Source organism: Canis aureus, chromosome 12 (genome assembly GCF_053574225.1).
Source record: "Canis aureus isolate CA01 chromosome 12, VMU_Caureus_v.1.0, whole genome shotgun sequence".
Classification (NCBI taxonomy): Eukaryota; Metazoa; Chordata; class Mammalia; order Carnivora; family Canidae; genus Canis; species Canis aureus.
The window spans coordinates 35,803,979-35,828,539 of record NC_135622.1 but is presented as its reverse complement, the minus strand read 5'-3'; the positions used below and the strand labels follow the sequence as shown (position 1 = coordinate 35,828,539).

The 24,561-nt window shown below is 39.6% G+C and overlaps 1 protein-coding gene across 4 annotated transcripts in view; it reads right to left on the bottom strand.

Annotated features, from left to right (window-relative positions):
- Positions 1–4,564, bottom strand: part of FEZ2 (fasciculation and elongation protein zeta 2) — a 43,866-nt gene extending 39,302 nt beyond the window's left edge. For 3 of the 4 annotated variants that reach the window (XR_013349438.1, XM_077843625.1, XM_077843626.1), the window contains exon 1: positions 4,274–4,564. Coding sequence is in view for 3 of the 4 variants with exons in the window: in XM_077843625.1 (XP_077699751.1) it covers positions 4,274–4,527 (254 nt within the window). In the remaining variant the exon portion in view is untranslated. The remainder of the gene's footprint in view (positions 1–4,273) is intronic. The other variant, XM_077843627.1, reaches the window with a different exon arrangement.
- Positions 4,565–24,561: the final 19,997 nt, after the last annotated feature.

The following is a 24,561-nucleotide window of genomic DNA, read 5'->3' as shown; positions in this document are numbered from 1 at the left end:
AACAAGACATTTCAAAGCAAAACAATGGAAGGCCTACTGTTTTCCAGAAAAACACCAACAAAGAAGAGCCTCCTAAAGACGACTAAAGGAAAACCAGATAATTGGGCTGACAAGAAGAGCTGAGGGAAGACACAGTGGTATTAAAAACTCTCTCAAAATCGACAGCTCACATTTCCACTACACTAGGTGCCAGGCACCGTCCTAAGCAATTTATATATATTAACTCATTTAATCCTCAAAAACAGTATTATGAAGAACCGTTATTACCCCATTTTAAAGATGAGGAAATTAAAATACAGGGAGTTCACGTAATGTTTCCAGAGCCAAATGGGTAGTACATATGCTGTGTTTTACACTTATTTTTCTTCTGTAACTTCCAAACATATTGATCATTTCATAGGGTGAGTAATCTTTCTCTAACCAAAAATGTGTTGTCCTTTCTGGAGAAAGGATTCAGTCTCAATGTGAGACTGGAGTTTAATATCTATTTTGTAATATAATAGGCTAGGACAGATAAAATAGAGGAAAGAAAGGGGCATTCACAATAAAATGCACAAAGGTAGCCAATGCAATGGAAGGGTACTTCCTTATTGTCAAACAGCATTTTGGGGAAGCAACAGAGTAAAACGAAAGGGTGCTTGATTAAAATTCAGGAAACATAGACTCTCGTTTCCATTCTTCTTCAAACCATAAGTCTTTGGCCATGTTCCTTAACCATGCTAGTTAAGAGCTACCCTTCTATAAAATGAGAGGCTTGAGTAACAGACATTGCTTCCAACTCTATTACTCTAAGCAGTATTTCAAATGAGTTGTACTAAGGAAAGTCCCAAGCCACACCGGATAAGGACAGCTAACTCCAACTTCATGACCAAAATTCAGATTTCAGTACCAAAGTAATCACAGCATAATAAAACATGACACTGTATTAAAAAATGACTTCAGAGATATAAATGAGATTAAATTTAATTGGGTAAGTTAAACACTACATACATTAAGTTATTTAATGGGCAGAAATACATAGATGTCATAAGGAGGAAAAAAGCATTAAATAACTGGGTTGTTGTTTGTTTTGTTTTTTTCCCAAGTGTCTAAGCCACTAAGAACTAGACCACTGGAGGCATAAAAATAAGAATGCAAGCTTAAAAATAAAGAAGCAATATACTTGATTTAATGAATTTGGGATTTGGTACTAAAGCGAAGTAATGGGACCATAAGTGCCAAAAACATAAAATCCCAAAAATGATGTTTGGCTTTGGAATGCATATTAGCCTCAATGAAAATGTGAACCCAAAAAGCTCTAGGAAACTGGCTCGTTTACCCAGCACATCTCCCATATGCATAGTTCATTTCTACTCTCCTCTCTGTTAGAATCACAACCTTCTCCGATGCCAAAAACTCCTATAGAAGGCAACAACTCTGGACTGCTAAACTTCATGGGTTTTCTGACCCCTACCTTTCTGGATAAAAGATACTCAAATACTGAATAACTGACTATATACCTAACCCTGCTTAGGAAATCAAGTAGGATATGCTAGCAGGTGAAGACAGTCCAGGATTCGGGGACTGCTTGTTTGCTTCTCCTTAATTGAGGCTGGAAGAAGACAAGTGGAGTGGAATATTTCACCCAGTAGAAGAGACTGGGTGATTTTCACCTTCCAAGAAAGTGAAGGACAATTAACAGTCCTCTATCTCCACCAAGGTCAGAACAATTATAGCAGGAAGGACACAGGGCTGACTGAAGTGAATGATTTCCAGATTTCTCCAGAACAGACATGAATTGCCTTTATCCTTATCATAAAGTATTACAATCAGTCATAAACAACCAGCAGGACAGCCCTTTTCCAGGGAGATCAAAGTTCTGTGACATGGAATCCTACATGATACCCTTCTAAAGTAAAACCAGTAGCAGATAAGCGCAATGCAGAGTTAGCCAAAACTAAAAGTGGGGCTCAGAGAAATTAAATAAAGTGCCCTAAACCAATGCAATGTCTGAGTGAAAGAATTCTCAACTCTCTCTAGTGAGAGGAGCAGGGCCATGAGTCTTTGGCCATGTTCCTTAACCATGCTAGTTAAGAGCCACCCTTCTATAAAATGAGAGGCTTGAGTAACAGACATTGCTTCCAACTCTATTACTCTAAGCAGTATTTCAAATGAGTCGTACTAAGGAAAGTCCCATTGCTCTTATCAAGCAATGGAGAGATTTATGCAACAGAAAGGGGGCAGTGAGCAGTGACCAACCCGGCCCCTGGAGAGAGAAATAGACAGGTTACACATTCCGAAATCAAGAACCATGAATTCCTACCAACATATCATCTACTAAAAACCATTATCAAGAGTAACAAAAAAATTTTTTCAAGCTTTACATCACCCTAAAATTTAAGCAGAGACTAAAATAAACTACGTTCTAGACAGTACAGGCAAAGCAAAAATAGGGAACCTTAGCATTTGTGTACAAACCACAAATCTATTCTGAGGAGTTACGTCTGACAAACCCAAATGCATCATAACTATCATTTTTTAATTCAGAAGATGTCCTGAGTCCTAGTGACTCAGAGCCTCTAAATCTACATATATATATAAAACTATCTTCTCTAGGAACAGACTTTCCAAAATGTCATCTTCTGCTACTGGCTGCATTCGTGCGTGTATAAAATCCAGTCATAAACTCTTCCCTTCACACTGGGTGGAACACTGTACACGGGTGCCAATGAAATGATATGGTCCCCAACCTAGCTGGGGTGGAACACCCACTAAGTCATGTTCACAGGCCCTCATCCCCCCAATCCCTCTTCTCAAGCTTCCTACCATATTCACAGAGGAAAGGAGGCCATCAGGCGGAAAGGCCCTTTCTATGCCTGTGGATCCTTCTCTCTCTCTCTCAAGAATCCTTCCCTAACCTCTAATCTCTCCATTCCATCAAGGCTCTAAAAACCCATCCCTACCTATTCCACAGTGTTTATTCCATTCCTTGCACCCTCAGCTTCCCCAGACCTTTCCATTCCTTGCACCCTCAGCTTCCCCAGACCTATACAATATGCTCAGCTCCTTTGCTCTCACCATTCCTTTTACAATCTTTTGGGGGTGAAACCGTGGTACATAATCACAACCCATTTTTAGACAAATTATAACTGGGGTTCCAGACAGTCAAACAAAGTGCCCCCTCCCAGGCACTCTGCCTCCCTCCCCCTTAGGCAGCTCTCACCAATCCCTATCAATGTCCTATCACTGCACTTATATGATTGTATAATAACTACCTGTTAATGCATGCCTTGTCCCACCAGACTAGGAGATCCTTGCTATTAATAACCACAGCCTTTCTTTCGTTTGTTTTTTGTTGTTGTTGTTGTTGTTGTTTTTGTTTTGTGTGTGTGTGTGTGTGTGTGTGTGTTTGCCTCTGTGGGGATCTGCACGCCACCTGGGCTCTCAGATGGAGCCAATAAATTCCTATGGCATAAGAGCTGCTTCAGCGTTGGTACCTTTGCACGTGCCACACCGGCGAGCTGTCATGCTAGCTAGACTTTTCTTCATCTGCCAAACTCCCACTCATCCATCGGGATCCAGTTTTCACATTTCTTTCCCTATGAAGTCTTTCCTGCCTCTCCCACACATCCCCTTTTAAATCTCCTAGATCAAAAAATAATTAAATAAATAAATAAATCAATCAATCAATCAATCAATCTCCTGGGTTTCGCACGTTATGTCCAGGACAGCATTTGTCACAGCCACACCAAATTATCTGTTGACAAATCCAGGCCCCTTCCTACGTTGTGCCCTACGAGAGAGGGGTCCGTGCCGTCACCTGGGTCTTCCCTGCGCGAAGCAGCCCCTGGCACTAAGCGCTTAAATAAAAATAAACGCTAGTTGAATGAATGAGCGGCTACACGCGTGCCCGAGGAGGTGCAACGTCTAACTCCCGGCTCCGTGGACGGAGGCTCCCCTCGGAACCCCGCCTGGGGACCCTGGGTTTCCAGGGAGCAGGAGGAGGGCAGGGGACCAGGGGGAGGGAGCGCAGGGGAGCGGGGGATTTAAATCGCAGGGCGCGCGGGGCCGCAAGCCCCAGGGAGCGCCGCGGGGCAGGAAGGAGGGCGGGGCCTCGCGGGCCCGGGAGGCGGAAGGAGGGCGGGGGGCGGGGCCTGTGGCCGGAGCCCGCCGAGGCCGCCGAGCCGGGGCCAGAGGGCAGGGCGAGGGCAGCGCGAGGGCAGCGCGAGGGCAGCGCGAGGGCAGCGCGAGGGCAGGGGAGGCTCCCGCCCGCTCCCGCCGGGCCCGCACTCACTCGTCCCCCTGCAGGAGGCTGCACTCGGTGATGGGCCGCACTGCCGCCCTCGGGGGCTCGGCGCCCGGACCCGAGGGGCGGAAACACAGGCTCAGCTTCTCCTCCAAGCTGCAGGCCAGCGCCGGGAAGCCGTCGCCTCCCCCGCCCGGCCCTGCGCCGGCCTCGGGGCTCGCGTTACAGTTCTCCTGGTCCTGGAGGCTCCGGGCTGGCTCCTGGAACTCATAGAAATCCTGCCAGTCCCCGTCCGCCGCCATCGCCGCCCGGCGCAGTGGCGCGCCCCGCCCCGCCCCGCCGAAGGCCCCGCCCCCCCGCAGGCCCCGCCCCCCGCAGGCCCCGCCCCCGCAGGCCCCGCCTCCTCCGTCCAGCTCCCACGTGGGCCTGTCCGGGCCGCCCGGCCTGGGTATCTTTCCCTTTCCTGAGTCTTCTCCCAGGTGATTGCGGGTCTCTGTGGAATGGAAAGCCTTAATTACGTTGGGTCACTTCCTATAGTCTCTATCGTCCAGGAATAGCTTCGCTTAGTGGGAAACTGGCCGACATGTGACTAAAATAAAGGGCTTCTTTAAACTTGCACCCTAGTATCATCACATGGTGCCCCGAGTAGGACCGGCTCCTTTAGTGACTTTCCAACCAGAAGAACAAACAGAGCCACTTGGAAATGCTTAAGTCTTACCAGGATATTTTACATCTGACACGTTCAAAGCACTTTCTAGACCCTGGGGAATCTACAAAGATGAATAATTATATGAATTAATTTTTTTTTTTAAACAAAGTTTATTCTTTTTTTTTTTAATTTTTATTTATTTATGATAAGCACACAGTGAGAGAGAGAGAGAGAGAGGCAGAGACATAGGCAGAGGGAGAAGCAGGCTCCGTGCACCGGGAGCCCGATGTGGGATTCGATCCCGGGTCTCCAGGATCGCGCCCTGGGCCAAAGGCAGGCGCCAAACCGCTGCGCCACCCAGGGATCCCAATTAATATTTGCAAAGTACTTGAAACGGTATTGGAGAAGGTAACTGAAAAGACGTACCTGCCAGTTGACCCAAGGGCTAGACCCAGGCACTGGAAGTCTCTTCACCTCCCCCCCCTCCCTCCCTGTCCTTGGAATGGGGTTCCACTTGCCTTTCCTGCTCCCAGAGGCTGCTCCAAGAACATAGCCTTCAGAAAGTATGTTGAGAACACTGGCAGGGTATACTATGAATGAACCCAGTTAAGGCCTCCTAATAAGCTTTTAAGATTTGGCAGGTGGGTGTGGAGATCTATTTGTCTTGTTGTCCCTAAAGGCAAGCCTCTTATGTATGTAAGTTCCCTCTGCTTATTAAAACTGCTACATATCAACTTGGAGTGACCTCTTCTTTCTTAGTCTTTGCCCTCCACCTAAGGAGGCTGATTTCAGATTGCATCTGGGAAGCTCCCAAGAGGGTTGCAAACCAACAAACAGTATGAATCTTGTAGATGTTATGCTAAGTGAAGCCAGAGACAAAAGGACATATGTGGTATGATTCCACTTGTATGAGGTACCTAAGTAGTCAAAATCATAGAAAATAGAATGGAGTTGCAAGGGAGGAGGAGTTAGTGTTTCATGGATACAGAGTTTCCTTTAGGGATGGTAAAAAATTCTGGAGATAGATGATGGTGATAGTTGCACATGAATGTACTTAATGCCACAGTACACTTATGTATTAAAATGCTAATTTTTGTGCTATGTATATTTAACCACAATTTTTTTCTAAAAGGTGTGGCTTTAGGGCAGCCCTGGTGGCTCAGCGGTTTAGCGCCGCCTTCAGCCCAGGGCATGATCCTGGAGACCTAGGATCGAGTCCCACGTCAGACTCCCTGCATGGAGCCTGCTTCTCCCTCTGCCTGTGTCTCTGCCTCTCTCTCTCTCTCCTCTCTTGTATTCTCATGAATAAATTAATAAAATCTTTTTTTAAAAAAAGGTGTGGCTTTATTAAATCACTTGTTAGAACTGTCCTATACATATGTGCCTTGCTTATTTAACATCTGCTCTCCTTAAAAGTGGATCCAAAACAGACATTTAAAATCAGTGCATGCATTGTCCATGGTAATTATTGATAAATTGCTAACTTGTTGATCACCTCTTCCACCTTTCTGTTTCATTGAAACTGGATTTTGTACTAGAATTATGTAAATTAACTTCAGTAGAAAGTAATCCAAAATTAATAAGATAGACTGTTATTGAAGACTTGAGTCTGAGGGACTCATTCTGAGAAGAAATTCAGGGGAGATGGGAAATCTCTCTGGCCCATACAGGAAACAATATGAAGGAAAGAAAAAAAAAAAAGGTGCCAAACTTCAAGAACACAAAGTCCACATCCTATGGAATTGGGAAGAAAATGAATGAAAAAATAAAAGTAAGAAAGCTCTATTGAGCACAATGACACACTGTCAGAAGATGACACTATGGAAGACTGACAGTGTGCATTCAGGAGATGAGGTAGCATCATGAGGCTCCACCAGTCTATAGAAAGGAATAGACACAGACAATTCAGCGTAGTTTACCAGAGAAACTGGGAGGGTTCGGTCACATTTGAATGATATAAACTGATTCTGTAAATGATTTTACTTTATGTCTGATCCCTGGATCACCTGTTACACATTTAATGTTGCTCATATACATTACACTCTATTTTCCAGTATGCTTATTAATATGAATTTCTTTTAAAGTTACTGGCCCCAGATTTTCCATAGTCTCAATGGTGTTAGGACAAGGGAAACATAGCATCCAGCAATATTCCACAAAATCACCCAGAGTCCCCCAAAATTTACAAAGATGAGGGTATTACAAGAATAAGCATTAAAACTGAAATACCCTACTTCCTTGGAGTTGTATTTTCTCAGGTCCTTTTTATTCTTCTCCCTCCAAGGTTTTGTTTCTAGAAATGTTAAAATTCTTTGGCTGTAAATAAATACAATTAAAAGAAAAAAGTCCCTCCTCCTGCATGTGCACTCACACGTGTGTGTGCTCTCTCTCTCAAATAAATAAATAAGGGGCACCCAGGTGGCTCGATTAAGCATCTGCCCTCAATTTGGTTCATGATCTTGGAGTCCCTGATGAAACCTCATTTGGGTTCCCTGCTCCTCGGAAAGTCTGCTTCTCCCTCTCCTTTTGCCCCTCCCCCTGCTCCTTCTCTCTCTCTCTCTCTCTCTCTCTCATATAAATAAATACAGTCTTTAAAAAAATCTCAAATAAATAAAATCTTTAAAAATTTCTTTTGCTATCTTTGTAGAAGGAAAAATTTGTTGTGAGTGGGGTTGTGATAGGTGAGACTAGGAGTGAAGATGCCTGTTCTACACGGAGTATTATAATTTTAAAGCTGTAAGTATAACATTTTCTTTTTTTTTTAAGTGATCAAAATGTCTTGTCATCAAAAAGCTGCACCAATATTGCTCCATCAAAATAGCCTCATCAAAAAGTTAAGAATCTAATATCACCTCACACTTGTCAGAATGGGTAAAATCAAAAACACACGAAACAACAAGTGTTGGCAAGGATGTGGACCAAAAAGATCCTCTCGCACTGTTGGTGGGACTGTAAATGGGAACACCCACTGTGGAAAATAATATGGAAGTTCCTTAAAAAAATAAAAATAGAACTATGCTATAATCCAGTAATCACATTACTGGATATTTACCCCCAAAATACAAAAACACTAAGTCCAAAGGATATATGCACCCCTATGTTTATTGCAGTATTATTTACAATAAGCAAATATGGAAGCAGCCCAAATGTCCATTGATAGATGAACAGATATAGATGTGGTATATATACACAATAGAATATTATTCCACGATAAAAAAGAATGAAATATTATCATTTGCAACAACATGGATGGAGTTAGAGAGTACAGTGCTAAGTGAAATAAATCTGTCAGAGAAAGACAAATACCATATTATTTCACTTATATGTGCAATGTGAGAAACAAATGGACAAAACAAAAAGGCAAACCAAGAAGTGGACTCTTAGTTACAGAGAAAAAACTGATGGTTACCAGTGTTGGGGGGGGTGGCGAGGGGGGTGTGAAATAGGTGATGGAGATTAAAGAGTGCACTTCTGATGAGCACTGAGTAATGTATAGAATTGTTGAGTCGCTACATTGTACACCTATATAACACTGTATGTTAACTATACGGAATTAAATTTTTAAAAAATTTTAAAAAAATTTTTAATGCTATGGATCTAAAAAAATAAACCACTTAAGTCAGATAAGTTGGATCTATAAAAACAAAAAAATGTGGCCTATGAAGACGATTGTTTGTATAATTTAAGCAAACACACACATAATTGCTCAATTTTCTACTTGACTAGGGTAGACACAGAAGTAAGTGAATTGTTTCTAATCTGATATTAGACAGTAAAGACTAGTTGTCTTGGGAATTTCCTGTTAGTTTTTAAAGAAAGAAATGCTATTTTAATTAAATGTGTTGAAAGTAATTGTAACTCTGAAGGACTAATTTGCCCTTTGGAAGACTGGATCTGTGTATACACCTTGAAAGTCCCTGCCTTTCACCAAACTGAGAGTTCCAGTGTACTGAATTAGCATCAGTGCCTACAAGTCACAAGCTCGGTCATCCCCTCTGGTCTGCCTGCAGTACTCTACACCAAATCTTGCTAGGTGAGGATGTGCTGGAGGGGGCCAGCACCCTTGGGGTTGCATCTAGAGGCCAGAAGACCTGAGTCCTCCTAGTACGGACTGACTAGGGTTCCCTCAACATTCCTATGTTGACGTCTTAACCCCCAGTACCTCAGACTCTGACTATATTTAGAGATCAGGTATTTAAAGAGGTGATTAAGTTAAAATGAGGCCTTTAAGGTACAGCTCTAATCCAATCTGACAGTATTTTTATAAGAAGAGAAGGAGATCTGTGGGGCATGTCCACACAACAAAAAGACCATGTGAGGACACAGCAAGAGGGCAGCCATCTGCAAGCCAAGGAGAGGGGCCTCAAAAGAAACCAACCCTACTGACACTTTGATCTCTGACTTCTGGCCTCCATAACTGTGCAGAAATAAATTTCTGTTGTTTAAAGTCACTCAGTCTATAGTATTTTGTTATGGCAGTCCTCACAAACTAACATACCTTCCAATGTCTCCCTAGTGGCTTCTAGGAGTCCCCAAAGGGTACCGCACTTGAGCTCAGGACAGGTACAATTTTGTTCCTTTTTTTGGCTTCCTTGTCACCCTTTGAGTATTCGTCTCTCCTAGAAATAACAGTAACAAGATGTTCAATGAGTGACTTACTAATAAAGAACAAAACCAGAACTTTCCCTGTACCCTATTACCCATCTACAGGAGATGAAACTAGAAATGATAAAGATGGTTTAGTGTCATGGAGACACAGCTGCTGGCCAGGTTGATAGGAGCTGGTGTACTTGGACTCAAGCCAAGAACCAGAGAGTGGCCAGCACTTACAGGAAGAGTGACCATGGTGTCTTTCCCTCCAGCAAGATCATTACTGGGATGCAAGATATAGACTCCAGTGCCCTCACAGGCCCAGAGTGAGGCACCATGACCAAGTTCTTAGGAGAGCCTGATGTATGTCCTCTGGAGCTCAGGGCTATATGTGAACATAAGAAACAGAGCTTCCTCTTACTAGAGAAATCTAAACAAAGGAGGATGGAGGAGCTGCCTGTGATACTGGGACCAAGAGAGAAGCCAGCAGAGATGGCAGCCCATGGTTTGCTGGGTGAAGGTTATGATTTTACCCTGGGAGCCCAAGGACATGCCAGAAGAAAGTTAGACTCAAGTCATCTCGAAAGGGTCCCACCAAAAAATGTGAGCAGGGTTGAAGAGCCCTAGCAGAAGATGTCCTCAGTCTAGGAAGAGGAGAGGATACAGAGTAAGAGGGATGTTGATGGAGGCAGTGAAAGAGCAAGTGAAAGCCCTTCCTCAGCTGCCTCCCAGGTGGGCCTATGCAGGGGAAGGGAAGAAGTTTTAACATGATGATGACATGGAAATTGTTTATATTGAGTCAGACTTCTTTATACCTGAAAATCAGTCTTTTCTGCTTTGTGAAAGTGATTGAAAAGCTATGGAATCTGACCAACATGCCATCCAGAAGTGATGAGGTGAAACTGGACAGAGCATGTATACAGGCTGAGATGGTAGGGGGAAGGAAATCTTTGCCATAACATACTTACCCAAATTCAACCCATGCAATATGTTGGCTCATCAACTTTAGCTACAACTGCCTTAAACAGACACCAGCCCTCTATTCTCGCTGGTTCTCACTCCCTGCCTTGCCCATGCACAAAGTCCTCTCATTTTCCTTTAACAATAGCAAATAATAACTCAATATTAATATCAACTCGTGCAAATATAAACGCTTAAGGACTTTGCTACCCCAACACAATCAGATTCAACCTTGACTGAGACAACCTGTCACTCCTATAGCAGGAATTAATCTACATTTAAACCACCACCAAATAAAGACAATACCAAGGAGAAATAGGAATTAGAAGATGAAAGCACAGATGAGGACCCTAATGAATAGTTCTACAAAAGTCCAGGCTGCAAGAAGGATATAGAGCAGTTGCCTCCATAGGTCACAGGTCAAGGGGAAAACCCACCAAGTCTCTGGTCCATAAAAGATCATAAAAGAAGGATAGATGGATATATTATATAATTAATATTACTGGAAATCACAGAGGCCCAAAGACTGCCAGTAGGAAATAAAGGAAATTTGAGGGAAAATACAGTTCAGGTGAAAGTGGCAATATTACCTTTTGCTGTGAGATGCTTTGATATGGGTCAACAAAGACAGGAGACACCCCTACCTTAAAGCCTTGGACCTTGGCATTTGACCCATGAGAGCCCTTTGTCCTTTGCTGAATAGCTGGTTTAATACACCCTCATTTTTATTTGTCAAATTTTTAAGCATTAATCTTTTTTTTTTTCATGTTATTCAAGTTTGCTTTGTCACAAGCCTCAATTTCCTAGCCCCCAGACAGGGATGCCTGTGTACACATTCATGGAAAATACTGATAGAAAGGAAAAAACAATAGATCAGAAGATTCTAAAGCCTCTCACTCCTGATAGGATTTCATTCTTTTGTTTACTAATTTTGCATTAATGGAAAAAAAAAAACAGCCAAAATTTAAGAGGCAGCAGAGACCATCTCCTCTGTCATTAGCACCCAGGAAATATTTTAGGTTACAAAGAACTGAAAATATCTCTCCCAAGCTCCTAGTAAAATACATAGAAATACAATAGCATAGATTCAGAGAACAAAGGAGAGACTGATAAGCCTCCATTATTATGGGCAGTGTCTTACCTATGAATAATTTATCAAGTGAAGGTCCTATGAATTGTTTTGAAGATTGATTTGTTTCTAAGTTTGTTCTATATCTCAAAGTGATATTAAAATAAAAGTTTCCCATAGGCAAAGGGTGACACAAGCTAAAAACTTTGCTTTTAATACTCCCTGAAGCAGGCATTGATTTGATCCATGTTTAATAATAAATGTTCAATGACCCTGGAGCAGGGATTCATTTCCAGTGTTTAATAAAATAAATAATATTTAGCTCTTTAAAATTAAATTCTTTAATTGAAGATCTATTATAAGGAAATACGTCTCTTACATCTCCCAAAAACATCAGAAGAGTCAAGAAGGATCACCAAATAACTAGCTTCTTTTACATATTTTATTTGCAAATAACGATGGTTATACATAAGTCAAATTATTTTTGAAAAATAAAACACTTGTAATTGGTTTCATAGAATAGTAATATTTTTATTTATATCCTTGGAACTTTTAATTAGGCTTTGAAGTTCTTTGAATCCAGAAAGTTCTTTTTCATGCTTGATAATTGTGTTGTCATATTGCTCATTTTGATCATTTGAAAATATCTGGTTTTCAAATATGGGGCACCTCGGTGGGCTCAGTCAGTCAAGCATCTGATTCTTGATTTCAGCTCATGTCAGGTCATGATCTCAGAGTTAGATCAAGCCCCAAGCCAGGTTCTGTGCTGGGTGTGGAGCCTGCTTAAGATTCTCCCTCTCCCTCTCCTTCTGCCCCTCTTCCCTCCCTGTTGCACTCTCTTTTTCTCTCACTCTCGCTATAAAATAAATAAATAAATAAATAAATAAATAAATAAATAAATAAATAGGAGGGCCTGGATAGTTCAGTCAGTTAAGCATCTGCCTTCAGCTCAGGTCATGATCTCAGGATCCTGGGACGGAGCCCACATGGGCACATGTCCACATGGGCAAAGAAGGAAGTCTACTTCTTCCTCTCCCTCTGCTCCTCTCTCCACTCCCTCCCCTGGTTGTGCCCCCTCCAAATGAACAAAAAAATCCTTAAAAAATAAATAAATAAAATAAAATAAAATATGGGTAAGACAAGCAACTAGATGCTGTTATATGATTTTTAAATCCATGTATTCATTCATTGAGTTCAACTACTGCCTTCAAATGTCATTCCTTACCCAAACCCCCTATATACGTATCTTCTTTTATCCCCATTCCTTCCCATTTTTCTATTCCATTTGCTTCCTTCCTTATTACAATTATTTTAATCACTTTCTAGTTTTTCTCTATTCTTCCATTCTTTCATTCTCTTTATTTGTTCCCACCAACTTTCTCTATTCTGCAAATCTTTCTCATAAGACTTGGATTCAAGCCATTTATATGTTCAGAACATATGAATATTTTCTCTAGCTACTCCAATATTTTCCTTGTCATTCAGAAGGACATCTGTAACTTCTATCCATGTAGTCTTTTCTGGCCAACCCAAGCCTACTCCTACAGGATGAATAAACCACCTGTTATCCTCCCTAGTGTCACCTCATGATCACTTCCAGTCCTCAGACTAGTCACTAACAGGAAGGGCACACTGAGAGGGTGGCCAACCTGCAGTGAGGTGGGCCACTGGAATTAGATTAGCCTGGGGAGGGGCCACACCCAAGTTATTAGCAGGGCAGAGTTCACAAAACGGCAATGGATTCTATAACCTCTAACAGGTTCACTGGGCACTCTACCCTCCCAATTCAGCAAAACACAATGATCTAGAGACTCAACCAGGCAGAAAAATGGTTTAGGCTTAGGTTAGTTTTCTGGCAACTAGCCAGCCTCTCCAGGTTATGACTGGTCTACAAAAAAATAAGGAAATATTGAGCCTTCCTGTAGGATTTGGTACAAGAATGAATTTATCATGAGGCTAAGGAATCTTAAGCTTCAGGGACCATCCACCTGCACAAGACCCTCCCAAGACCCTGGGAGAAGCTCTAACAAAGCAAAACTTCTGCCAGTTCATGCAGTCTTAAAGATGACTCACTGCATAAGATGTTTGCATTGCCCTGAAATCTTAGAACTCATATGAGAAACTTGAGAAAAGTTTTTCTAAATTTGACTCTGACACATTTACCTGACAGTATACTTACAAGTCATGAGCCTGAAACTTCCTTATACTATCAATAATAAAGAACAATATTTCAATGAACTATATTAATAGAAAGACTGAATTTTATCTCTATTGTTTATGAAAAAAGATGTTACAGAACTGCACTCCCATGGAGGCGATTCAAGAGTAACAGCCAAAATGTAAGGGATAGATACTACAGAGATGTGTTAGAAAGTTAATTGTTTTAAAATGTTACATTATTTTTTCTGGATTTTATAATGTCTGTGCTATATGTCAACTTTTTAGATAATAAACTATTTGTTATAAATTATCTTCATTCTAAATATTTACTTTGATAGTTAATTTTGTCTTTTTTTTAAAAAATACAAAGTAATATAAGCTGCAGAGTGCACAAAATCTGGATCAGCCCTTAATCAAGTGGCGCCTGCTGATGAGGTGGTTTGAGTGAGACAGGTATGGCCTGACACCTACCATTATTTGCAAGTAGTTAGATATGCATGAATACATAATTTTTAAAGCTTTAGTTAAAACTGCAAGTGACTGGGGTATACTTCAGTCTGTACATATGTCCTGGAGGGAGATTTTATTAAAGGTAGATAAGGAAAGTCTCTGTAGCAGATACTGCTAGCCTATAACCCAAACCCATAAACATGAGGTAAAATTTAAGCTTAGTTTATTCAACATTGATTCTGAGTCTAATTCTGATGCCTTAAAATGATTTTTTTTTTAAAAAAAACTTGGCAGTCTTAAATCATCTGTATTTTTCTTCCCAAGTATATGTGTATTAAACATGTTAAGTGATGCCTGGGTGGCTCAGTGGTTGAGCATCTGCCTTTGGCTCAGAGCCTGATCCCAGATTCCTGGGATCAAGTCCCATATCGGGCTCCTTGCATGGAGCCTGCTTCTCCTTCCTCAACTTATGTCTCTGCCTCTCTTTCTGTGTCTCTCATAAATAAATAAATAAATAAATAAATAAATAAATAAATAAATAAATAAAATCTTAACATAAACATGTTAAGAGTCAATATGATCAAAAATATAGAAGAATACAAACTCCTAGAATTTGCTCTGAACATTCAATGGATACAAAAGGCAAAATGAAGCAGTGTCTTTCTTTTGTGAAAAATGAAATGGTGAGTGTACAGCATTTTAAGAGAGGGGCAGGGAGCTGGCTGCTGCAGCCTGTTGAGATACCGCTGGTGCTTTCCCAAAGAACAGGGATGTCAGGGAAAATAAACACATTGACAAGTAGTAGAGTCTGACAGCCTCAACCCATATAATGAACAGACTTTGGGGGACTGAAGCAATCAGCCACTCTTCAGGCGAGGCTTTTGATTTACCTCATGATTGCTCCCTACTTCGCCTCCAAGATAAAATGGTACTGCTGCTAATTCACAAAATGTACTGCTGTTAATTCACTGCCACAGAAACCACCCTCAAACATGAAAGACAGTGAACTTGACTCCATAGAAGGAAGTGGAAGGAGGCCCAGATGACACTGGTCATAACAATCTTACCTAATGGCATTAACTAACATCCAAACTAAACAGACTTGTGAGATTCAAATTGGTTGGCATTCGTGACTAACACAAAAGTAACAAAAGATGAAGGGTCCATTAATCATACCTACCAGGTTACCCTCTTCCACAGTGTGGAGGCTAGGAGTTGACAGCTTTTAGTTCCTGTGAGGTTTTACTGGAAGACGCTCGTTCGTTTACATATTGCTATGACTGCTTCACACTATAACAGCAGAATGGAGTAGTTTCCACAGACTGGTAAAGCCTAAAAGATGGACCATCTGCCTTATACAGGTAAAGTATGCCAGCCTCTGAACTAGAGGGATCCATCTGTGAGGCTATTACTATAATGAGGAAGAGACAGAATTTGCTTTGGAGAAGTGTGAAGTCATGGGCATCCTGTCCAGTACTCCCTTTTCTTCCTGAGCCCATAAAACAGTCTCTAGGAAAGAAATGAAGTGGAACAGGCTATTGGAAAATTATGTTTTTCATAATGAAAAAAAAAATCTTTAGAAATGAAAGAAAAGGCAAATACCAGGATACCTGGGTGGCTCAGTGGGAGGTGTCTCCGCCTCTCTCTCTCTGTGTGTGTCTCTCATGAATAAATAAATAAAATCTTAAGAAAAAAAACAGGAAAGGCAAATACATTATTATTATTTTTATTTTATTTTATTTTATTTTATTTTATTTTATTTGCATACCAACTACTGCTCTTTGCTGTAAGATTTTTCGAGAGCCCAACCATTATTCACTGTTCATGGTAAACTACTATCTCCAAACAAACAGAAAAGAAAGATCAATGATTTTTTTGATCTTGAGATGGAAAAATGTCTTCTAAGCATAAAAGCAAAGACAGAAACCAATAGAAAAAAAAATGACATCTTTCAGTGAAATATTGAGTAGAATTCTTTATAAATTATTGATACTTATCCATCCAACACATAATTTCATCTCTTTAAGCCACCTGCAAGGACAACAGAAAGGATATTCACTAAAAATGTTGAGCATAATTTGAGGTGTGAGGTAGTGACCATAGAAGTCTCTGTATACTAATCAAAAACTATTTTTCAAGACAGGAGCCCAGAATATAGAGATGAAGGAAGTGGCTGCCCTGGTAAAGAAGGAGGATCATAAAGTTGGGACTGGAGGTTTGAGTTTCTGGCCGTTACTTCTCACATCACATCAATACCCACAGGAGAGCGATTTCATGGACCACTTTCCACTGGAATTGTGGGCAGGGCTCATTGGCCACTGAGAGCAGAGCTGCCATTGATTCTGTGGAGAGAATCTCACTTCATTGCAGTGGCTCTGAACCATCCTCTCTGCCCTTTGTGCAGCCCTTTACTATCTGGATAAGAAGACATAGGAAGAAAGAAGAAATAATAAAACCATTTTAGGAAGCCATGAATCTCTACTTTTATTATCTATTAAATTCTAACAGATAATAGGTTAAAACTATATTTGATGAAAGAAATTTTAAAACCTTAATTAGGTCCTTAAAACCCAATCCTGAGGGAGCAATCATATAGTAAAAAATTAGTAGAACTGATTTAATTTTTTAAATTAGTTTCTTCATGTTATAAAACACCATAAACAGATTTAAAAAGCAAATGACAAACTGGGATTATATTTGAAATATAAATAAGAGAGAAATAGTGAAAGTCCTCAACATATGAAGGTCTTTGGCAAATCAATGGAAAGTAGAGATAGCCCTAAAAGAAGTAAAGATCATGATTGATCAATTTGTGAAAGGACAAACAGCTAACAAATTAAAAATTCAGTCTCAACAGCTAACAAGAAAATACAAAACAACAAAATATTCAAGTTCTATAAAATCAGAAGGTAATTTTTCTTTTTAATTTTTATTTATTTATGATAGTCACAGAGAGAGAGAGAGAGAGAGGCAGAGACATAGGCAGAGGGAGAAGCAGGCTCCATGCACCGGGAGCCCGACGTGGGATTCGATTCCGGGTCTCCAGGATCGTGCTCTGGGCCAAAGGCAGGCGCTAAACCGCTGCGCCACCCAGGGATCCCCAGAAGGTAATTTTTAAATGAAAATATAAAACAAAATTTCTTATGGTAAAGGTTAAAGGGAAGAGGTGTTTTCAGATGCTTTGGGACTGGATATATATTGGCACAATCTCTCTGGGGGCAATTTGGCACATACACTATATCAGTAGGTGTCCAACCAGGCATCTTAGGTGGAGGAAATCTAATATAGGAGTTGGTTAGAAAATTGTTAACAGTGCTGGAAGAACCAAAGTGAGAAGATGATGGTACCTAGTTTAATTGCGGGAAGCTAACTCTACCTCATGGCCTGGAGAAGCAAAAGGGAGACAGTGAGTATTACTCAGAATCCACAAGCACCACCACCAACCCTGAGCAGAAGATGACATCCTGTTGGTTGTTTCTGGACTTTCTGCTGTTTGAGACCATAATCACTTGCAGTTGGCTCTCATGATTGCTGATGGAGCCAGATGCAACAACAAATAAACGGCTTCTACCCAGCAGGCAAAGGAATCTGGGAAATGTAGTTCGCAGGATCCTATGGCCCTGTACAGAGGAGAGCATAAAATATAAAACTCCAGGGCATGCATCAATAACATAAAAATGTTTATACTGTCTCTTACAACAATTTGTAGCAAAACACATTAAGTAGCAACAATAAGTAGAAAAACACAAAAAGATTTAGGTACAAGAACATTTGTAATGATGTCACACTGAGGAATACTTGCCATATCTTGTTCTTTTTCCCTTCTGGCTCCTTTATGATCGGGTGGGGCCTTGCAAATAGATTTTACCTATGAGTTCAGAAGTGGTATGTGTCACCTTCAGGATGCATTTAATTGCCAGCATAAATCTCTCCAGAGTTATCTTTTCCTTCTGGCACAGTGACCAATGACATTCGAGATGATGCTTCTCTGTTAGACTTGGTGTCTACGTGACTATGATGTGCAGAGATCCCTTGGTAACCCCCTACGTGAGTAAAAAATAAATCTGTTATTTTAAGCCACCGAGATTTAAGGGGTGTTTGTTTTAACAACATAGACTAGACAAATCTGGCTAATACACATTGAATGACTTATGAAAGCAGAAAATTACAAACAACTAATGTGTTCAATGATACGGGAAAGTGAAATAAATTGCTATACATCTAGATTATGGAATATGCTGTTACCAGTGAAAAATGCTTTTGAAGAATATTGAATGAGATGAGGAAATCTTCACCATGGAAAACTAATGGAAAAAATAGAATGTAAAACAGTATATATTAAATGAGATTCATATATTTGATTATATATTAAGTGCTTTGGGCAGTAAGTACCCAATGGTGTTAGTTGTTGTGTGATCAGGAACATGTAAATGTCATAGTACTGGGCTCATGAGTCACCCCAGATCTGGACACACATTTTGCATTCCGATCAAGGTGGTCTAAAGCAATGGTTTGTGTTGTTCTTATGGCTGGGGTCACTTGCGGTCATGACCAGCCAGTGTCTCACCTGGATTTCCCTCTTGCTCTTGGGCATTGAGTTCAATGGTGCTTCAGAATGCACTGAGCACCCACCCCATGGAACCTGTGAGGTTAATGTTCCAGGCAGGGGTGTGGGAAATGCCAGTGACTCAAGCCTGTCCTGAGGCTTGCACTGAGCAAAGAGGCTTATGCTGAAGATGCCACAATTGCTCTCTTTGGATCTACCCTACCCAGGAGTTGATGGAGGGACCAGGTTGTGCAACTTGGAAGTGTGGGAGGTAATGCCCGGCAGTACAAACTTTGATCAATTGGAAATGGAAGCCAGAGGATAATCTTTCTCCCCTACACCCCCAGAACCGAGATGTAATAGCTTCATATCATCTCTCTGAAGACATCCTATAAGAACAAGCAATCGACAGTGCTTATAATCAAGCTGTGGCCAGCTTCATAACCTGCTCTTTCCTATTTATTTTGCTTCCTCCTTCACCTCCCTCATGCCTCATGGGATTGCACTTCCCAATAAAGTATTTTAAAGTTTAGCCTCAGGTACTGTTTTCTAGAAAATTGGCCTAAGGCAGTTATTCACACTTCCATAGACATCTTGTGGTTCAGGTATAAGAATGAGGCTTCTAAAATAGTTGACTTGTGCCTGTCTCCATCTACCCCTTAGTAGCACATAGCTATGTCTGCCTCCAACATCACCCCTGACCTCTTCCAGAAAAAATAGGTGAGGGTAACATGCAGACACAACAGACCATGAAGGTTTTAGTGCCACAGTTCCTTCAATCTTAGCAGAGCTGTAAGAATTTTAGATATTTAATTGTTCGAGAAACACAAAGGAAAAATACAGCAACATTCTACTTCTTAAGAGATGCTAGTAGATGCGTGGCTTGCAAAAGCAAGCATGTATAGCTTTTCTAATACTTTGCTATGGGGGGGTTCCATCACAGGGGGTTGCCACTATCACAGAAAATTTATTTCTCCTTTCTTCCTATATGTGATCTAACTTTCTGCTGCTTGATTTACCTACTTGTCCTGGAGGACTTAAACAAGGTCTTCTGTGGTTGACTTCTGACCCACACAAGTCGGAAAGAACTTAGAAACAGCTATCAGCCAAGTCTCCTTGGCTCAGAGGTATGCTTCGGTCCCCTTGGGCCCCTGGCTGCCTACCTTGAACTTTAGAACTTCAGACTGCACATTGGCCTGAGTCTGCTATGAGCTTGAGACTCTGTGGTTGTAGAGTCAGACTCCTGGCTTATGACTCCCGACATTTGGGTATCCTATTACCTGTGAATCATCTTGCTTGTTGACTCTTGGCCTGCTTTCACTTCCTGACACCTGAGCTTATGCTGGTACCTCTCATCCTGCAGGCACTGACATATGGCAGACATTTCAGGGCTCAAGTTTTACCTTGACTAGTAACCCCTAATATCCCATATCTTATAGTATAACATTTGATCATTTATTTTTAAAGAGTCCTCAACTTTCCCTGTTCACATTAAATCATACTAAGTACTTACCAATGTCTCATACTTGATGGAAACAGAAGCCAACAGCAGTTATTTAAAAGGTAATCATGAAAGCTAAAAGAAGGTTCTGTCATGAGAATAAACTCAATAATCTTTTGCTGGACACCTACTTTGTGCCAGTAATAGTGTAGGAGTTTTACAACCATTATCTCCTTAAATCATCACAATAGCCCTATGAGGTAAGGTAAGCATTTTTTTACCATTTTATAAAAAGGTAAGCATATCCCTTCCATTGTGTTATCCCCGTATGTAGTACAATCAATACTTTGAATCCTCTCATCAATCCTCTTATTTTTTTATAACAAAAATAATAGATATTAATTTTAATGTGGACTCAATCTCTTAAATTTCTACTTTCTATTATTGGTCATAATATTTGACCTATTAAGCTATTATTTCCTATTAAGCTATTATTTGCTTCCATGCCAAGCAAAGTCCTGAGGTCTATAATAATCCAAAAATATAATCTAGCATTATGTATGAATATTGAAAATGACCATTCCTTTTCAAAATTTCATTTATAAAAAATATAATAAATTCTACTAGTAGATAAACATATATATAAGAATGTTTACTACAATGCAGTTTATAGTATTGAAAAACTGGGGACGACTTCATTATTCATCCATCAGTAGGAGATTCATTAACTCAACTAATGCATATTCATAATATATATTAATTATATGCATATGATAAATCTATTTAAAAGGAGAAGGTAGATCTATATGAACTAACATGAAACATGTCCAAGGTAAAGCATTGAATGAAAAAAAGATAAAATTATAGATTCCATTCAGGCAAAAAAGCATATTTATAAATTACACAATTTATAAGTTTATGATATTGAATATATTTATATAATGTCTGAAATGCTAAGTTACCAATATTAGTGATTTTTCTATGGCATGAGATCAGTAATGGCAGCAGCCCTAGAAGTGATAGAATGCTTTCACTTTCTGTTTTATATGTAATTGCATTTTTTACACTTTAGAGGCATGTATAACTTTTATAAGAAAAAGTATCTCCATTTGTGTGAAATGTGCAAATATTCCTCATTATTAGTCTTTGCTCGTCCATTGCCAACATGGTGCTATATGAATTTAATCTTTTTGACACAGGTAAATATTTAATAATTCCAGAATATTACAAATTATATATTTGTTTTTTTACTTTGTTCTGTCTTATTACATAATTTTGTTTCTATAAAAACAGAATGATGTGTTCGAAAACCATATTGTGATATTCATATTACATAAATAGAGAAAGATATTGAATTCCATGGATTATCTCACATTGACCCAGTTAGATCAGATGCTAGTATCTGGTGCTTGCCTATTTCTGAGAGATTTTTTTAAATCTTTCTCGTATATTTAGAGAATGGATTCCTCATTCCTCATATACTCCTATATGGACTTGCTAAGTAAGGAAGAATCAAATATGGAAAGATTTAATTGGAAAAAATGCATAACTCATGAAATCAGCTTTGTTATACAACTTGTAAAGACTCAAAGTTTTCCTAAGAGTCAGTAATTGGGATTTAATGGACATCTGAGTCCCAAGTTTATTCAAGAAGCTAAATTATCTAGACTTTGGGTTATCAACCTCATAAATTATTCTTAGGATTTCTAGCCTTAAAATTCTAGTCTTATTTTAGGGAAACCTCTGCCTTCTTAGTTATAAACCTCTCAATATAAAAATAGTGGAGTGGTATTATTATTGTTGCATATATTTGCTTCATACCTTACATTTACTATATGCTTTCGTGGGTACATACAAATACAAAACTCACAGGAACTCAATGTTACAAAGAAGAAATCGATACTAACCATCAGTACTGAAGAAATTTACAAGTCAGCCCTCTACATGGCCCTGGAGACAATGTTGAGGTTAAATGGCTAGATGTAGATCTTTAGAAAATAGTCTAAAAGAAATGGATTTCTCATCCACTGCCTATATACTTGAAATCCCATTGGAAAAATAATAAACAATGGGAAATAACTCATATTTAAAATACTAATCAGAGCAAGAAAGTATGAACTAAAGATGTGTTATCCATCCCAACTGTCCTTTGAGTATGGAGGCTAAGAATCAGAAAGTACTGTACCCAGGCATCCTTTTTTAGAAACTTACTAGAAGACAAGCTTCACTCAACCACAAGATGACTGGAGAAATACCGGCCAAAGAACAGGTGGTGTGGTGGGGGCAGCATAAAAATCATCAGAAATAGGATGAAAATAAATTTGAAAATAAGGTGGAAAAATAATGTAAATGTTATACATTCTGATAGTGTAGCACTAGCACATTTAACAAAATATGGGAGGAAAGGGGAAGAGAAAACAGATCAGAGGGGCACCTGGGTGGCTCAGTGGTTGAGCATCTACCTTTGGCTCAGGTCATGATCCCAGGGTCCTAGGATTGAGTCCCACACCAAGCTCCCCCAGGAGAACCTGCTTCTTCCTCTGCCTATGTCTCTGTCTCTCTCTCTCTCTCTCTGTGTGTCTCTCATGAATAAATAAATAAAATCTTAAAAAAAAAAGAAAGAAAGAAAAAGAAAATGGATCAGAGACCAAGGCATAAAAACAAAATCAATAAAGCATTTAGAAGACAGCATAAGAAAATGTCTCAGTAGGTTGGAGTAGACAAAAGCTTCCTAGACAGGTGACTGGAAGCAATAACTATATAATTTTTGAAATAAAAAAATTAAAGATAATCAAACTAAAAACAAACAAACAAACATGTCCTTAGCAAAAGATACTGTTATGAAAATGAATAACCAAGCCACAGGCAGAAGAAAATATTCACAAAATAGATATGTGACAAATAACTGGTATTCAGCATATTAGAAAAATTAACCTACAATTCAGTAACAAAAAGGCAAACAACCCAATTGTAAGATGAGCAAAATATTTTAATGCATGCTTCATAAAACCAAACGTGCACATGGCCTGTAAGTAAATGAAGTTCTCAAAGTTATTAGTCATTAAGGAAATGGAAATTAAAACCACAATAAGATACCAGTATATATCTACCAGAATGGCTAAAATTTTAAAAAGGTCAATGACAGCAAATATTGGTGAAGATGTGAGGAAAACAGCACTCTTATACACTGTTGGTGTGGATATAAACTAGTTGGGAAACATTCCCCAGTTTCTTATAAAGTAACATACACCTATGTCATACCATATGACCCAGTAATTCTACTTGCAAGAGTCAACCAAAGAGAATTTTAAAAAGCTAACAAAAACACTTGTATAAAAATGTTCATGGAAGCTTTACTCATAATAGCCCCCCAAATGGAAACAAAGTATGCATTAATAAGAGAATATACAAAACACCATATGTTCTTCTAATAAAATAATACTGAGCAACAAATAAGACTCAATCACCTGAGTAAATCTCAAAGGTACTATGCTGAGTGAGAGAAGCCTTACCCGAGAGAGTACATACTGTCTGATTCTATTTCTATGAAGTTCTAAAATGGGTAAAACTAATTTATGGTAGAAAAAAAATCAGAAGCTTGCCTCTGGTTGATGAGTGGGGATTAACTTGAAAGGAGCACTAGGGAATGTTCTGGGGGTGATGGCAATGTTCTATATCTTGTTAGGGGTTCAGGTTACACAGATGTATGCAATTTTCAAAACTAGCAAAGATATACATAAGATTTAGGTGCTTTACAACATGCACATTTTACACCAAAAGGAAAATACATTAAATGTTTAAACTCTAGCTAGTGATATGTAGGCTAGGTATTTAAGGGTCAATGTACCAATTTACTTTGAAATGCATAAAGTAGTGAGATGGATTGACAGATGGACAGAAGGATAGATGGTTGGACACATACTGATAAAGCAAACATAGTATAATGTTAATAATAGCACCGGGCCAGTGGGTACATGGGTGTTCACTGTGAGAGTTCTTTCAACTTCGCTGTTGGTTTGGAAATTTTCATCATAAAATGCTGGAGGAATAAAGAGGGCAGTGAATGTGGTAAGTAGAATATTCATTGCATCATGAGCAGCTGGAGGAAGTCATAGGATATCATGTAATGCTGACAAACTGAATTGTAGAAGCCTGACTACAAAGGTAAAAACACGAAGAAAGATAATCTTATTGACTAATTGGAAAGCGGATGAGAGATGAGAGAAGAAAAAGGATGTAAGCTAATTTTAGTTAGCTAAGAGCATAAAGCCAGTATGAAAAGAGATGGCATCACTAGTATTTATATGTACAAAAAATGTAAGAAATGAGATCACACATAGACGTTTTACCGGTAAGTGTAAATGGGCTTAACCTAATATAAAAACAGAATTCAACTCTGCTCTGTGCAAAAGGCTTGCCTAAGACAAAGTGATCCAGAAATGTTAAAAATAAAACATTAGCCAAATTGTGC